Source organism: Glossina fuscipes, unplaced genomic scaffold (genome assembly GCF_014805625.2).
Source record: "Glossina fuscipes isolate IAEA_lab_2018 unplaced genomic scaffold, Yale_Gfus_2 1, whole genome shotgun sequence".
Taxonomy (NCBI): domain Eukaryota; kingdom Metazoa; phylum Arthropoda; class Insecta; order Diptera; family Glossinidae; genus Glossina; species Glossina fuscipes.
In genome coordinates this window covers 8,751,380-8,769,656 of record NW_023998415.1, presented here as the reverse complement: position 1 = coordinate 8,769,656, position 18,277 = coordinate 8,751,380, and the positions used below count along the sequence as shown (strand labels likewise).

Sequence of the window (18,277 nt, the reverse complement as noted above, 5' to 3'; positions counted from 1 at the left end):
AATAATAATTATTATTATTATTATAAATTTAGCCAGAGAATAAATTCGAAGACTCAAAAGTCTTAAAGCACTAGCATCTAAGGCTTTCGATTTTATTAAACACTCTACCGCATTTGAGATTTGTTGAATCCACGACCATTGAGTTGTTAGTCGAGAGTCTTGCCTACTCGGCCACTCAGTCGGATTTTAAATAATTAATAGTCAGCACTTTCACGCCGAAAGATTCATTATTTACAAAGTCTCGATCCCTTGAAATTATTGTGCCAAAATAACTATATATGTAGTATTAAAAATCGAATCTAGTGAATCAATAACAGAGACTTGATGAAATGATAAGCCGAGGAAATAAATTATGATCAATAATAGTATTCTACGTGTATTTTGTGATCCGTCGTATACGTTATTTCCAAGAGTCTGAAGACTCGCGTATACACAGCTTTTTTCGCAATTAAGCAAAAGAATATCAAATCATTAATTGAATCAATTTTAAAGTAATTGACAACACTGTTCAAACAATACGGTGAGAGGGGGAGACTGAATCACTTTCGATACTCTCTCTAATTCTCTTTCAACATTCTGAGAGAGAATGCTTGGCAGCATACTGTGATTTCCGATTACTGCATTGCATTGTTATATTGTAAAAATTGATTTCCTCTCTGAGAGGACTTATTCGATTTCTGAGAGAAGGAGAGAAACATCAATATAAAATCTAAACATTTCATTTTCTAGCTTCTTCTTTCATTTGAAACTTTTGTGTGAATGTGTAAATAATATACGTATATAAGTCAGTCGCGCAGGCGAACGCGTGCTTCTTTTAAAACGAAAAGTGTAAAAGGTGGGAGACGTTCAGTGCGTGTACATTTCTTAAATATCCATGCGATAATATGCGCAAAAATAATAATAACCAAATTTTAATTAGGTGCACACAAAATGCAATTGATTGCTTTAATTAAAAATCAATCTTAATTGATTATGTCAATGCGTGTCATCGTGTGATCTATTAGATAGGCGAATGTAAAAAGGACAAACCTTTAACCTATGAAATCAAATATATAAGGAAATCAAAGCGTTTAACGTGAAAAATATTACAAGCTAAAAAAATATCACTCATCTCGTCTCGTTAAGTTTGATGTTTTTGATTAACAACACACAAGCATTTAATTAAATAAATATATATTTGTGTTTGATTGAAAGAAAAAAAGAAAGTGAAAATGCTAAATGTTCATGAATTAATGGAATGTCGAATGCAACAGCAGCTTGCTTATGAGATTTATCGACAACAAGTCATGCAACGTATACCGGGTAAGTAAAGAGAAAAATGATAATCAATTACCGCCGGCTTATTACAAATATTTGAATACATTTTTTTTTATTTATTTATTTTTTTTTAATTCTCATTTATATTTTAAGATCCCTTTCCATCAATAATGCCTTTAACAGCGCCATTTCGACATATGATTATACCAACGCGACCCACTTTGCCCGGCACAGTCGAAATCAATTTAGAAAATAATGATTTATGGAAACAATTTCATAAAATCGGTACTGAAATGATTATCACAAAAAGTGGAAGGTAAGAATATTGTTTTCATTTATTCCCATAGAGGAAATATATTTGAGTGATTGTAAATACATGCACTTTACATGTTTATTCATAAGTCCTCGTTAAATATTTATTCATTAAATCAAACATTAGTTGGCGCCCTATACGCCTTGAGAATTGTAAAGAATGAAAATGAAAAAAAAAAAACAAAAACAAACAATATTGTTTTTCTTTAGAAATGGAAAAAAAAAAAAAAAATTCTTAAAGTCTTCTCTTTTTTTTTTTTGCACCTAATTGAAAGACCTAAATAAATATTTGTTAAATTTGAATGAATTTTTTAAGATTAAAAGCAATATTCCTGAGGTATGTTAGCTTACCTTAGACCGTCGATGAAGGAATACGTTGTGCGTTTATGTGATATATTTAAACCAATGTGTTTAAGACCAATGTGGAATAAAGCGGGAAATTTAACACTAAGTAATAAACATATTTACAGCTTCCACTTAACGATTATGACGAACGTTAATTAATTTTCTTTATGCACTTTTTTAATAAACGGAAACACACCTTCGAAAGTCTATGAAATCTAATGTTTAGCACTTTCTGTGAGTTTCTGATTTTGCCTAGCTAGTTCATCCGTATATCGTTGTCTTGTTATGAAGATCGCTCGTCAAAAGCCAAACGAGAGAGACGGCTCTTATTTGAGTGAATTAAAATGAAATCTTTTATTAAAATGTAACGACTTTCATGCAAAAAGAATTCTTTATTTAAAATGAAGTAAGAATTGGCTCTAATTGGCAAAACTGCCGAAAGTGAGAAAGTGAGTACACAAAAACTCACCCCTTAGTTTAAGGGTATAATTAAAATGCACACAAAAAATTTCACTATTCAGTGTTATAGTTATGCGTTACATTCGAAGCTGTTTGTTTGCCATTTTTATGTTTATGCTAAACATGTTAGGTTGAATTTTTATTGTACCATTTCACACGAAATAGGGCGATGAAAACTTGCTAACTCCGCTTGCTAGTCTGCTTCTCTCTGTTAGCGCACTGTAAACAGTGCCGGTTGACATTTGGACTACAAGCTCATCTTGAAGATATGAAAATAGTAACACCGATGTAATATTTTACTTGGCCGATTTAATAAATGAATGTAAATAAAAAAGAATTTTTTTTTCTTCTCTAAAAAATGAAACACAAAAGAAGAAATGAATGCACAAAACTACGTTTAATCATTTGCCCATAGAAAGCAATAAGAAACTTTTCTTTTTAACGTATTGGTACCCTTAAGCCAGTGTGATCTTTTTTCATCTTGTAACGATGCCTTAATGTTTCTCAACATTTGCTACCTTCTTATCTACCAGCAATTTTTTATACAAGCTAAGAATTTCCATACATTCTTCGCGTAACCTTTCTAAACACATTTTCATATGAAAAGAGCCGCCCGTCATGTAAAAAAAGCAGAGAGCATCGAATATCATTTATTACTGTTAAAGGGGCCAACGTGATGCTGGCACTTATTTACCTTAACTAAAACTTAGGATGCTTCGTGCATGGCTTTAATAAACAAACTGCTTCCGAGATGAAATGTTGAACACACTGTTGTCAGTTTCTTCGAGTTTTGTCCGCATCTAAGTCTAATCACCTATAGCCATATATATATGTATAACCATTCAAGACAATGTCGCTATGACAACAGCCGCTAAAAATACGTAAAGGTATTAAAAAGACATTTGTACCGCTTAGCGGCGATGAGGTAAAGCTAAAGCAATTACTTATACTTCCCTTTTTTTTTTACTTTTTTATTTATTTATTATCGAATTTAATCGTTATGTGCACTGGTATTTCCCATTTCTTTATCATTTTTACCCATAGAAGTCTCCCATCGAAATTAACGCAAACACGTAATATATAAAAAAAAAAAAAAAAAAAAAAAACATTTCAAATATTTATGATCTTAAATTTTCATAATTGGCACGATGTGGCTAAATGTTACCAAAATCTTTTGTGGATTTAGAATAGATGGACGTTTTGAAGGTTATTCATGGATGTTATACAAAAAAAAAAACAAGAAAAAAAAAAAATCGCATGAAATACCATTTTTCCCTTCTAGTTGGAAAAAAAACATCTATTTACCGTTAGTAGTAATAAAATCATTCCATCAACTATTTATTATTAGGAAAAAAAAAGCATTTAATGCCACGCCAACCCTTTTGAATGAGATAAGAAAGAGTTAATCGATTTAATTTCTCATATCAGTTCACAGTAAGCGTGAAACGGTGAAATGATTCTAAATTTTCCATTGCTTGCTGCTCTCGAATTAAATGTCATCGTATAATAAACTTTGTTGCTATGATGAAAAGTTTTCGTAGTGTATAAGCAAAGGAAATGCACAATTTTTCCTCCAATCATATTATACTGGGTCCGAAAAATAAAGCTTATAACCTCAAAACCCTTTATTTATTTTCAAATCAATTTTCTTTCTAAGCCTGCGGCCCAATCTCAAATTTCACATGATAAACGCCAATAATGCGTTCAGCTGCGTTTGGTTTTATGCGATACAAAATGTGTTTTTTTTTTTTGTGTGTGAAGACAAGATTTTTAACCATCCGCCAGTCAGGAAATGCATTATTGCGGGAGGTGTGACTGAGGTCTACCCATACGACCGGGAAACAACCCGCCAATCAACTGATCAATGCCGGGCCAAGACTGAAAAAACCGCGCGCAAGTCACTGAAACATCCAAGCGTAATGTTAACAGTTTTCTTCAATGATCGTGATATTGTCTGCTATGGACGCCTTCCGCCAAGCCAAGTTGTTAACAAGAAATATTTTTTGATTGTTATGAAGGCGACGAAATGGTTTTGGATGGATAAATAACGATTTTTAGAGGCTTGTAAGCCAAATCAGCTTTGTTTTTTCGGACACTGTGGTGTATTCTTAAGTAGGTAAGCCACTGTCTTTTTTTTATTTTGGTACGAAAGGAGAAAATAGGAGAATAATAAGATATGACGAAGATATCAAGCATACATTAAAGTATTTTTGCAAAAAAAGTATTTTTGCAAAAATATTAAAAAATGGCAACATCGCAAACACTATCTGCAGATATCTTTAGGTCAAGGGGCTCCACGGCAAGTAGCATAACTGGTCCGAATTGGAATTGAAAATGAAAAAAGAGCAGTTCATCTACATTCTTAGATGTAGTGAAGCATAAAGGGTTTTTTTGAAATTATTAATTTTTGTATAATTGGCAAATGTTTGAGTGAAAGAGTGAAATTTTCGACGAAACAAAGGACACTCTTTCACTTTTTCATTAATAACAAATGTTTAAATTAATTTATCGAAAAAATCCCACGTCTTTTCCTAGAGAATATTGATATGAAGCAACAGCTAAAAGTTCGAATAAAAAAAAATGGAGCTGGGGTAAGTTATGCTGCTTGCCGATTTTGAAAATTTTTATTTCGAGATAAACGTGTTCGACCTTTTGTTTTTTGACCACAATATATTTTTTTATTAATTTTTTCTATTAGTCTGCGATTCCAAGGCCATAAAATTGCCGTTCAAAGTTAAAATATTCCTCCTCTTTAGCTTTTCTTGAAGATTTTGTACTACAGTCTCCCTGTTTTGCGGCTTCTATCAAATACCACTCAGATTTCTTGATCCGGTTAGCATCGACTTTAATGCATAATTTTTATGATTGCATACCAACATCCATCTTCCAAGCCTTCATGATTTTTTAAGTAGTCGCTATGTCCATGATATTTTCGTTACGCAGAATCCTGAACGTTCTAAGAGAACATGTTGTTACGGGTAATGATTTTTTCCCACGTATTCTAGAGGTTTCAAAACTTCTATTAAGAAAAAAAAAAAAAAAAAATTTTTTTTGGAAAATTTACAGTAATCTACCCGAAATCACTCTTACTACATATAAAATAAAGGATATATTCATTCATAATAAATCGATGTATTAAGTAAGTCGGGTAATGCATGCTGTAACCAAGCGACTAGAAAAATACAAAGTGAAGCTAAGTTTGGAGTTAATTCGTTCTTCGCGTGGTTTCGCGTTATCGCGCACTTTGAAGCCATCATTCTTAGTTGTATTTATCTAGACTACGTTTTAGTCGTTAAAACTTTGTTTCAGCCGTTTCATATACCGTAACATTTTTTGGTTATTTTTTATTGTAAACGCCTCTCTTTTCAATCGTTATATCTTAATAAGCGTTAAACTCTATCTACTTTTAATTAGCGAATTGTTTTGTTTTAATGGGGAGTATTCTTAAGAAGAGGCCGAGAGTAGGTAGGTGGTGCCCTATATGACAATTCTAAGATAACATGTATTAGCGTACGGTTCTTCGCACCTCTCTAAGCTCTATTGATGATTTAGAACCTACAACGACCTTGATTGTTGACATTGATCAAATCACTAACTAAATAACTGTTCCATCACATATTTTATTGGGGCCTGCATGGAATTGTTTGCATGAGTGTCCGCGAGCAGAGCAAGAGAGGCAGATAGTGTAAAAATAATGGCAAAAGGATGGCATGTACCATGAAATTCATACCATAATTAAAATTGAAATTTGTAGAGGACGGGGTAAAGGGGAGACTGCCGACAACATGTGAAGGTAATCTTCAACTGACATATCTTAATTTACTTTATTTAAATATCTATGACTATTGAAAATTTTCAGGCTATTTTTAACAATCCTTACAATAGATCTGCGTGATCCAAATTCCGTAATGCTGATTTCAATGTCAATAGCAATTTTCACCATGAAATATTGAAAAGTAGTAGTAGTCTTTTTTACCGTATAAAGAGTACATGTTCGTAGAAACGGTCTTATGAGAGAGGCTTGAAGAAATTGCCCCAGCCGAAACAAAGTTCCCATATCAATATGATATGTCCAAATACTATTACAAAAGTGCGTTTTGAAAATTGCAATTTTCTTCCATACAAGGATTTCTCAAAATATCGAAACCATTTTCAATGGCTTTCGTCCTTGGGTTGAAGGACGTCCGTGTACCAAATTTCATCAAAATATCTCAAAAATTGCGATTTGTAGCTTGAAAGCGAATTTATATAGACAGACGACATCAGGCAGACAGATGGATGGACAGACAGATCGATTCCGAAAATGATCAGTATAATAAAAATTTGGCTTATTTCAAGCCCTTCTGCGTGTTACATACATCCGCACAAACTTAATATATTGGTGTAGGGTATAAAAAGGGGGCAGCTAGGCGAGCATCTTAATATAATCTTTCAATTTCATGCACCGCATGTATCGCATGTTGTAAGTTGTTGTTTTGTTTAAATTTTAAGGAAAAAGGGAAAGAGGATGGCGGTGCTGTAAGGACATTATTTGTAACCTATACCTCTATAAAAAAAATTAAGTTCATTAGAACTGATGTCACCATTAAAATTGCTCCCGGTCGAAACTGAATGCCCCGGCGTATCTGTAGAATATCAAATAAATTGCATTCTCATCCGCATAAACCGATAAAATTGATATACAATTCTCGAAAAATTCAGTTGTTGTTATGGTTATGAATGAAGAAATTCGCTAATCAAGTTGTCTTGCTATTGTTCGGCGTCTCCGCCGATTTTTGTTAGATGTCATTAAATTACAAACATAAGGAAATGTATTTGGTTATGCAAAATATACCGTAAGGTAAACTATATTTTTATCCCCAAGCGCTTTAACAGACATATATAATTTTTTTTTTCCTTAATTGACTTTTGACTAAGTGTGTGCCTTTATTATGACAGAAGAAATGTGAGAAAAGGAAAAAAAGAGACAAAACTTCAAAGTTGGCGCCAGTGAAATCATAACACAGCATTAGGTCCTTCTTTGTTGGACATGCTCACACACCCAAAAAAAAAAAACTAAAAACCCAAAAAAATTGTTTGAATACTTATATGCTTGTATAGTTGCATGCATACTGCAGCACAGTAAGCACTTACTTTAACGCTATTGTTTGAGCGAACTGTTTCGAACACCAAAGTGAAATAAAAAAGTGTTGACAATATAAGAACTGAATACTTTCCCATATGAAATATGAACAAGACAGAAAGCAAGAACAATCACAACTGAATAACAGCAGCAGCCGCAAACAACAAGCAACTAACAATTAACTTAAATGATGTTAAAAAGGGTCACTAGACTACCTGAGATTTCACACTTTTCTCAAGGCGACAAGATATCCAAGAAAAGAGAAAAACTTAAACAGAAAATAAAAAAAACACAAGAGTAAAAAGGGACAGCATTGATCATAAGAATTAATATTAATTATCTGTAACTGTTTTCACTAGTACGAACGTACACATACCTATACAATCAATTTTATTTATTATATGAATTTATATATATATATTATATGAATTTATATATATATATATATATGAGTTGCGTTCGGTGTCAGTTAAGTTAATTTTAATCTACGGTAAAATTAACATACAAAGAGATAGGTGACAGAAAAAGACTAAAGAACATATGGATATGGGAACATATAAATATATACACATGTATATATGTATAGTGTTCAACTCGGTGGTTAATGAGTTCATTAAGAATTCAAGAAAAGAGCAATAGTGAATAACGACCACACATCAAGTTGGTGTAAATCTGCATAACAGGCTTTAAGGTTTTCTTCTTTTTTTTTGTATTCAACTTTGCTGCAACGCAAACCTATAAGGGTAAGGTGGAGTTTTTTTTACAGCATTTAACACTTAAAACTTAAATTTAATACGAATTCATACTTATATTTAAGCACGCACGTAATACGTCATAAATACTTGTGCGCCATTAATCTCTCGTAAACTTTTCCTAAATGCGTTTGCCTTTGCGTTTGAAATTCATTCCAGCGTGAAAGTGTGGGAGCATTTTCTTTGCTTATTCGCCGTGTAATGTTCATTCCGCCCGAATTCATATAAATGGCGGTTTGTGTGTGTGTGTGTGTGTGTGTGTGTGTGTGTGTGTGTGTGTGTGTGTGTGTATATATATTGTTGAAATTTTCTCAACCATCTAAATATTCATACAATCAAAGGTTTGATTCTTTGATTTTCATTACATCGGTTTTGAAACTCCAGGCTTTTTGCACCTATAAAAAAAATTAAAGCTAACATAACTTCGCAAAAGACTAATTGCCAGTCAAAAACATTGAAGAATTTCGTTGATAAAAATCATATGAAAATTCATCATTACAATGCATCGTGTATTTGCATAACGTGACAACGGCTTGCATGCAAAGTTCGCTCTATTCAGATTATTTTTCAAGGAATCCCGCTTGGCGTTCGAGTTGATATGAATGCTTGACTTCGAATAAGCTACGCGTTTGTTCCAAAGTTTTATGCAAGTTTTTCACACTTGTGCGCTTACAAATAAATATGCCTTCAATCCATCATATTATTTATAACGCAAAGTATTGACGAATATAAAGTCCAAAATATATTCAAAAAAGATCAACCATCAATCAATGATAACAGTATTCAGAAGTATTTTGTGATTCATTAAGTTTTGTATTAAGTTTTTCTCGTCCTCGTGTAGTGTGCTACGTGATTCTCTTTATAGCTCCCTCCCTCTTCTCTCGCTCTCTGTGTTTCTCGGCCTCTCTTGCTATCGCTTTTCGTTTCTCTTATTTAGAGGGAAATATGCCGTTATTATGGTACTTTAATTTCCATAAAATAAAATGAATTCATTTCGTTGTAGAGAGTAAACTAACCCCTGACTGCAGGGCGTACATTTAATGTAGCAAATATATGTAACGCATAGAATTGCGTAACAAAAATCTGGAATAGCGGAATCAATTTAGACGTATGTTGCTGTCTGTCTATCTGTCTGTCTGCCGATCTATGTGTCAGCCCGTTTGTGCGTTTGTCTGTCGAAGTATCGTTTGAGAAATCACGATTACGATTAAAAGCACAAACATAATCCCGCATATCTCCTTATCATTCTCTCTAAATTGAATTCCATAGTCCGCCCGCCAACAGTCATTTGAAAGCTATATAAATAGAGATCCTATTAAATCGTATAAAAATATGATTTGAAAGATAATCGATATGAATTCGCTGTATCTTGCAATCGGATTGATTTAGAAACTAATTGTAGTTCAAAGTAAACGAAACGAGAAAATGTGAAAAATTCGAGGAAAATGAGGTATCTTTACTTTTTAAACATAATTTCAATACACATTCTCCAGTGTTGTTTCATAGTTTCAATGCCTTAATTATAGGAAGGAATCGCGGAATTCCCAAAAAGGTCTGCCAATTGCAGGCTTCGATGCTGCATCGTTCGGCAGAGATTTTACTACTAAGCCATTTTTATAAAATTTCGAAAGAGGAAATCATCCAAACGATGTGTACACCTGACAAATCAGATGCTTGAGGAATCAATTTCCACTTTAACTATTTGATCTTGACGCTATTGCGGTGAGGGTTGTATGAGCTGGGACACTGCCTCGATGGGATAGTGCACTTTATTTTTCGATAAGTTCGGGTGTCTTTTTTTCTTCAATTTCATCCGCAAAACACTGCAATAATTTTCCATAACAATCGCAATTAATTGTTTTCCCTTATCAAAGGCAATCAATCAAACTTTGTCGAAATGTCAATAATTTAATCATAAGATCAATCATGATCGCAAAGACTTTTCTCTTGGTGTTGAATTGGAGGATGTCTTGTCAGCACACGGGATTGTTCTCAACATCTTGGCAATCGACTCTCACAGTCCATTGTTTTACGCCTTTTTTCGTTTACGATTCAAAGTGATATATATATATATATATATATATATATATATTTGGCATTTTGGCACTTTCACCCGGACACTCTTGGGCTTATCCTCGCCTTAAGACAAATATAATTTTTCCTTTTGCGTTTTGTTTTTTCTCTGATTGTTTCCAACTTTTAATATTTGAAGGGATCAAAAAGTTAAGTTTATTTAATATTACTTAGCTCAAATAATGCAAAAATTTCGTGGCTAAGCAATCTAACTGCGTATATTAATGAGTCTCCTAGTTCTGAAGTGATCCTCATCAATATTTCTAAAATACTTAGCTAAGGCTGCTGTCGTTTTTTTCATTTCGACTGAGGAGAAATGCAAATCAAAGCTAGATCTAGATCTGGCGAAGAGAAAGAAACGGTGCGACAAAAATTTGTATTGCTTTTGTGTGTTAAAAAATAACTTCTTTTCAAACTTTAGTCTCCATTTGACGTAAAGGTTAGTCATTTCAACTTCAATTCTTTTCATATTTCATTTCATTATTTTTTGTTTGCGATATACGCAAGCATAAGAATTAATAGTAAGATTGACGCGAAAACCCCGGTGAAAAGTTTTCATAAGTTGCCGACAAACTTACCTAACCTGGGAAAGAATGCAATAATGTGTTGCCTTCATTTGTACAAGACACGTAAAATATCCAACTTTAGCTAACTTTACCAACTTACGGCTACATATCCTTTAGGTATATAGAAGAAGTATTCGTTCGACTCAGATGTTAAAGAGGAACACAATTTCTCAAGAAATCTCATTAATTTTCTTTTAGATAAGTATTCGAAATATAGAGCAATGCAGGTCATGTTGACAACGAGATCATTTTAGAATATTGCAAGTGCATGAGTTTCTGTTTTATCACAAATTGCCAAAGCAATAATTATTTGCTTCTCCTAAGTTTCCCAAGCTTTAAAGCTACCGAGATGTTATTATGTTCATCACAAGTCATTGTTTATTATCAATTTATAGTGAATGAGTTTTTTTTTTTCTGTTTTTTTTTTCTTGATTATTGATGAAGGCGTATGTTTCCGTCGATGCGCGCAACGGTGACTGGTCTGGAGGACGACGCCCAATATTGTTTGCTATTGGAGATGTTACCGATCGGGGATTGCCGTTACAAGTTTTCCGGTTCGCAATGGGTGGCGGCCGGTGGTGCTGAACCGCAATCTCCTCAGCGTATGTTTTTACATCCCGACAGTCCAGCGTCGGGTTCGCATTGGCAAACTCAAGCCGTACTTTTTAATAAAGTAAAACTAACCAACAATACTTTGGATAATAACGGTCACGTAAGTTCAATACAAACGAGAGAAATATAGAAATATTTATATGTCAATCAATGTTTCTATTAAAATAGATGGTTCTGGCAAGTATGCACAAATATCAGCCGCGCTTGCATATAATAAAGACCAGCGATCTAACACAATTGCCTTGGTCGCCACAACAAAGTTTCATATTTCCTGAAACTGAATTTATCGCGGTGACGGCCTATCAGGTCAGTTATATGTTTATATGTTTTTATGCCTTTTTTTTTTTACATATAATTCATTGATTTGCAGAATGATCGCATTACCAAATTAAAAATCGACAATAACCCGTTTGCAAAAGGTTTCCGTGAAACGGGACAGTCGAAATGTAAACGCAAACTAATGGCCGGAAGTAGTTCATCGTTGCATTCGGCACAAGCGTCACAACAAGAGGAGCACTTGGATGATGATCGTCTTAGCAGCACTAATGGGGAGTCATTGCAAAAACGTACTCGTTCTTCACTTAACGGGTTTATGGACGAAGAGAACATTTATAATTGTTTCGGTTCCACGTACTTTATGACACATTTAAGCTCATTTTATCATGATCCATACCAAGGCCATCAATCTTATTACAACGGACAATCCCCAAATTTGATAAGAGCTCATCATCCTTCGGAAATCTTAGAATATAAATCAGCTAATCATGTTAGGTCTAAAGCAGCCATTGATGATAATCGCGAATCCGCTTCGTCGAGTTCTTCGTCCCCGTCGCAAAAGAAAAGCAATTTTAGTATTTCCGCCATACTGGCCTATTGAAGTGAATATGTATATATATATATATATATTCAACTTCTATCGATACTGTGTTAAATCCTTAAAATTTTTTCTATATTTTTTTTTTTTTTATACTTTAATTAAAAATTGTAAATATTCATGATCAAGTGTTAACTTATACGTAACTAATTTTTTAATAAAAAACTAAACGGAATAGTTTGTTGGTTTTTTTTTTTTTTCATTCACACACTCAGAGAGAGTTCATCCACTTATGTGAACTGTAGCTGAGACATACATCTATCAAAATACAGCAAAAGCTCTTTATGCGCGGGGTATACGTTCCGGAAATATGCCGCAAATACAGAAACCGTGAAGACGGAATGGTAATTTATATGGGATTATAGGGGATACGTTCCTAAGTGACACAATTAAAAAAAGAAATCAAATATACAAAAAAATCAATTTAATTGAAATTTTTGAACATTTTGATTAATTATCTTAAGGCTCATCCGCCTGAGTAGCCGAAGGCGAGGAATCTCGACTAGCAAGTCAATGGTCGTGGGTTCGAATCTCAAGTGCGGTAGAGTTTTTAATAAAAGCCGATAGCCTTAGATGCTAGTGCTTTTAAGAGTTTAGTTTTAGAGTTTATTTCTCTGGCGAAATTAATAATAATAATAATAATAGATAATATCTTAAGACTTAGGCAATGGTTTGAAGCATTTTGCAATTCTCTCTTGCTTGGCAGTTTTTAAAAGCTCCTTTAATTCAGACTGATAGGCAGCAGTCGCATTAGCAATTTGCCTCTCAAAAATAAGACTTCGTTTCATAGATGGAATCAATGTTCATAAAGAAATCGCGTAGCTCATATGCCATTCTTAACTAACTTCACTAAGACTTTTCAAATTAAATGTCACGTTTGCAGTGCTTGTTGAAGACTCTTCTTCAATGGGCGGTGAATTTAATATTTCCGCCAAGTCGCGTTCAGTCCAACCTTCATCTTGCGATTCAAGCAATTCCTGAATGTCAGGATGTTGATTCTATCTGTTCGAACCCATCTCGTCCTAATCCATTCGCGATTTCGTCTATGCTTGCAGTCAAAGTTTGAAATTGCACGAATTCTTCGCAATTTTCCGCAGTCAAAGCAGGCCACAATTTTTTTCAGCATGACTTCAATGTGTGTGGCTTCAGTTCTTCCAATAATTCTTTTACGTTTACAATGCATTTTGCTATGTATCCAATATGATTTTGAAGATTCGTCTAATGTAATAGAGTTTAAAGGCCTGCATTAATCCGCTATTAAAGAAATTTATAGCTGCGAATATGGGAATTGAAACGCGAATGAAGGAAACCCGAATAAAGAGCTTTTACTGTAAGTAAGAATAGTAATGGGTTGGCGAAAAACTTCGTGGCGTGTTTCCCTATCGAAACGATTTTGTATAATATGCGGTCTTTGTGTTAAAGCCGATGTAAAGCTAAAGCTTGTTTGTTTTCAATAACTGGCTTGGCTTTAACGCAAGATAATCTTGATCTTGGCCATATATGATTTCAACATCTGTGAGTTCGAGCACTAGTTTCTAATTTATAGGCTAAAGATGTTTGTATTCAGACTTCGTACAACAACAACAACAACAACAACAACAACAACAATTGAAATGCTTACCTTTTTTTCGATAAAACTAAATTAAACAAAGAGTTTTATTTATTCTTTTAGGAAACGTGCAATAAAATTAAATTTTTTATTACATAATAATAACAAAATTACCCGAAACAGATAAGAATGACTTGTCTATGGAAAAATGCGTTTTCGCTTTCGTAAAATAATGGAAAGAAAACTTCAACTCCATCGTAACGAACCTGAACGAAAACTTCTACTACAACTTATTCTATTGCCATTTTATTGTTTAGCTGAACCGTCGTCCATGCATCAAATCACCCATTCACACATTTCAAGGTCTGCTTGGGAAGTAGAATTAAGTTAACTCCTTACAGAGAATTACACGCTAATCATTATCAATATTAGGCGCTCTAATGCTTCGGTTATGCAGTTAGTTCGCTAAACAAGCGCATCACTTAAGCACAAGGGCTTACGCTCTTTGCTAGCTTTTAGCGTCTTGTGAAACGAATAAGCTCTGGAGAGGACTTCTTCTCGATACATTTTCCTTAATTTATTTTGTCTGCTTTACGATCTCGATCATCGCATACGTTTACCACATGACGCAGTAATGATTGGTAAACATTCATTATTGTATTTCTGTAAATACATTTTGCCAAAGGTAAGATTCGCAGAATTTATATTCTTGATGTCTGTCTCTCAGTATGTCTGTCTGTGTGTCCGCATGGATGTATGCTGTTGACAATCTCTCAGAAATATCGAACGTTCCAGTACGCAGATAAGATAGGGAACTAAACTTTTTTCAAATTATTTTATGAACGACCCTACTGTTCACGTTTGAAAAATGGAAAAGGACTTCCACGCCACCACGGAGCTATAATTGATTAAATTTTCATTTGATTCAGTTCAGTTTGTGACGCTTTCAACTGATTACTCTTAAGATAAGCAATGAACATGAAGATAACATTGTCTGCGTAAAAATGAAACAAAATGGCCACGCCCACATAAACTTATACGTAATCAAATTTTTAATTTTTTCCACTAAATCTAATTGAAACCGATTAGTAGTAGTTCACCAAAGGGAACTACTTTAAAACTCCTTTATACCTATCAACCAATAATGGCTTGCAATACGAAATTTATGCTGCTACCGCAACGTGAGATAGTAACATAATATGACAAAAAGTGAATGGTAATGAATGTCAAAGATCCGGACACAGCCGAATGTAATTTTCTTATTTGTTTTTTCTTCTTCTTTTTACTTCTCACTTCTTCTTTTTCTTCTTCTTACTTAGCCAATATTCAAGTTACATAACGCGGTTGTATCGAATATAATAGTATACACGCAAGTACATAGACAATGGGCGGAATATTTTATCCGCAAAATATCAAATCTTTCATTAGATGACGCATTCATCGCCACAAACTATATTAACTAACTGCATTGTAGGTTATTTAAGGTAGGTGATGAAAGATTGCGTTCATTGCTTTAAATTTTGTTGTCCAGGCGTCGCTACAGCCAAAATATTCCGCTTTATTATAACCATACAATAAACCGACATTTAATTATACCGATCGTTTGGTAATCATTTTCCGACAAGTGTCTATCCGTCTGTCTGCCTGTATCTCTGCCTATAAGGTTACAGGTCGGTATAATTTACACATACCAATGCATTCTAATCCATAAGCGAACCCCACTGTAGGTGAATTGGATTGGATCATTTCTACGAGCATTCGCCGAATAACGTTGTGTGTTCAATATATCGTTGTCTGAGAAAAAAAAATGTGCAATTTTCACATATTCACAGCGACAAAAATCGCTGAATGAATAACATATATCGCCATACGACAGTAATGTGAAGAATATCGTAAACGACTCAATGTCTATACACATTTTCTTGATCAGCTTAAAATTCTACTCAATTCGCAACTGATAAAACATAATCTGTATTATATTTAGTATATCCGCTTGAGTGTCCAAGTAGGCAGAGTCTCGACTAACAATTCACTAGTCGTGGATTCGAATCTCAAATGCAGTTGAGTTCCTAATAAAGCCGATAGCCTTAGATGCTAGTGCTTTAAGACTTTAGTCGTAGAATTTATTCTCTGGGTAAATGAATTCTAATATTAATAATAATAATAATATTTAGTATAGCATAGTGCCATAGCCTGATTACGTTTAAAGAAGTCAAGCGTTCTCTATAAGAAAAACATATGAACCACCTCACTGGATAAGTTTAATCGAATCAGAAGAGAGATCAAAATGAGATGACTTGTAGTAGCGATGAGACAAACGGGATATAAAAATATGGGGAAAAAAAAGGAAAAGAAGAAGAAGAAGAAGAAGAAAGAGGAAAAAAAAAAACGAAAACACTTCATTATAATACCACAAATGCCACACTTGCCATAGAAAACATGAAAAGCTCATAAATTCTTTTAAAGATGCTCCACACACGCACCTAAACATACTCATACTTTATATCAATGATCAATAACCGTACCATACGGTAGATGACTGACTATTTGTGTTAAAAGAATTCGTGATAGAATTATGGTTGTAAAGCGTTAACGTACTATATATATCTATGTGCGCGTACGTGCTTGCGCGCGCGCGCGTGTAGGTGCTTGTGTGTTCATAAACGTGGGGATATGTATGCGTGTGTAAAACATTTCTAGTACTAGTATGACAGTCGCTACATTTTTTTCCCAAGTAAATGCTTGAAATGATGTCGATATATATATATATATATATATATATATAGCATAACAAGTGAAAAATCGATGCATTCAGCTTGAAATGGATCTTGAATGCCCTGCACATACGCAACAACAATAGTAGCTGAGATAGAATATGAGATTAGCTGAAACGATTTTCGGCGAGATTTTGTATTAAATTAAAATTTTATTTTATTTTTTATTTATACGCATGGAAGGAGGTAACAAGTAGGATAGAAGAAATTTAAAATATTTAACTTTGAATATTATTAGCTATTTGAGGATATGTCTCTCGTAACGGATGCCTACGTGACATACACTCAAACAGTTCGCGCGGTAAACAATTATTAAGTTAAGCGGTATCTTAAGCCTTTTAATGTTATACGTTGCCACTTTTTCCTTAACGAATATCGAACATCGAGCTTACCTATATGCGGACGCATATCTATATATATATATATATATATATATATATATGTATACGTATGCGCATACACACACGCATTACGAAGCGGTAGTCGAAACAATTTCTGTGTGATAAGACATCCATTATGAGCAGCAGTTTGACGGCTTTAAATAAATGTTTAAAGTTTGCCGCCGCCACCATCGATATATTATACAAGCATACACATGCTCGGTAAAGTAGTCAATCAGCTTGATTCCTCGTATACACGTTAGCTGGCTCACACGCATATTTCGTGGTATTTAATATTGGTTACAAGGGAGACAGATTTGTCGCTTTTCAAATGATAAAAAATGATCATTGATGTACTCCTCCATTTCACTTTAGTGGACTTCTTTGTTGGTCTTCTTCGTAGTTCTTCGCCTGCGTCTCATCCAAAGTGATAAGAAATATAATATAAAACACGCACACATAAATATATAAGCATATATATATATATATATATATACATATATACACACACACACACATATATATATATATATATGTAGAATGAAAACAAGTTATTCGTTTATGGTAAACGAAAAGGTGTAGTTTGAAGACACATGCTTAACATTTGTCCGCTCTGCTGCTGTGGTGGCATACTATGCTGCTGCTGGTGCTGCTGCTTAATTTGATAAGCTTTCTCTCTTGATCTGAAGCTTTAACGTTGGTCTGCTTTTGTTACTAATTTTGTTTTCTTTTTTTTTTTGATTTGTGTGCGGTCCGTGGGTTTTTCTCAGCCAAAAATTTGTTGAATCCGGTGTGGCGCCATCACTCCTTATTGCTTGTGATACGAATGAAAATAAAACAAAACTTTAATTAAAAATATTACTTTTATTCATTCTTTAGTAGCAACTAAATGATTGAATGAAAAACAGTGGGACTCGTGAGATACGATGACTTAAAAGAAAATTTAATGACATTAATTTTATTCGCTTGACCTGATTGAACACAATAATGTAAAGTTTTAAAACAAAATGTTGTCACGTTGTCACTACGTTACATTACTTTACGATACATATACATAATGCCCTTACTACCTTGACCACCAATTTAATTTATCGCGGGCGATACCGAACGATATAGATCGAGAGGAATTCTTACACTCACACTTTAAACGACTCTGCAAAATATTAATGTATATTATGTATAAATGTTATGTATAAATGTTA

At 33.7% G+C, this 18,277-nt stretch overlaps 1 protein-coding gene across 1 annotated transcript; it reads left to right on the top strand.

Moving 5' to 3' along the window:
• Positions 1-873: 873 nt before the first annotated feature.
• On the top strand, positions 874-12,375 carry LOC119632279 (T-box transcription factor TBX6-like). Its single transcript, XM_038025104.1, has 5 exons — positions 874-1,302; positions 1,411-1,573; positions 11,331-11,598; positions 11,667-11,804; positions 11,869-12,375. The coding sequence occupies exons 1-5, from the start codon at positions 1,212-1,214 to the stop codon at positions 12,373-12,375; spliced, it is 1,167 nt and encodes a 388-aa protein (XP_037881032.1). The 5' UTR covers positions 874-1,211.
• Positions 12,376-18,277: the final 5,902 nt, after the last annotated feature.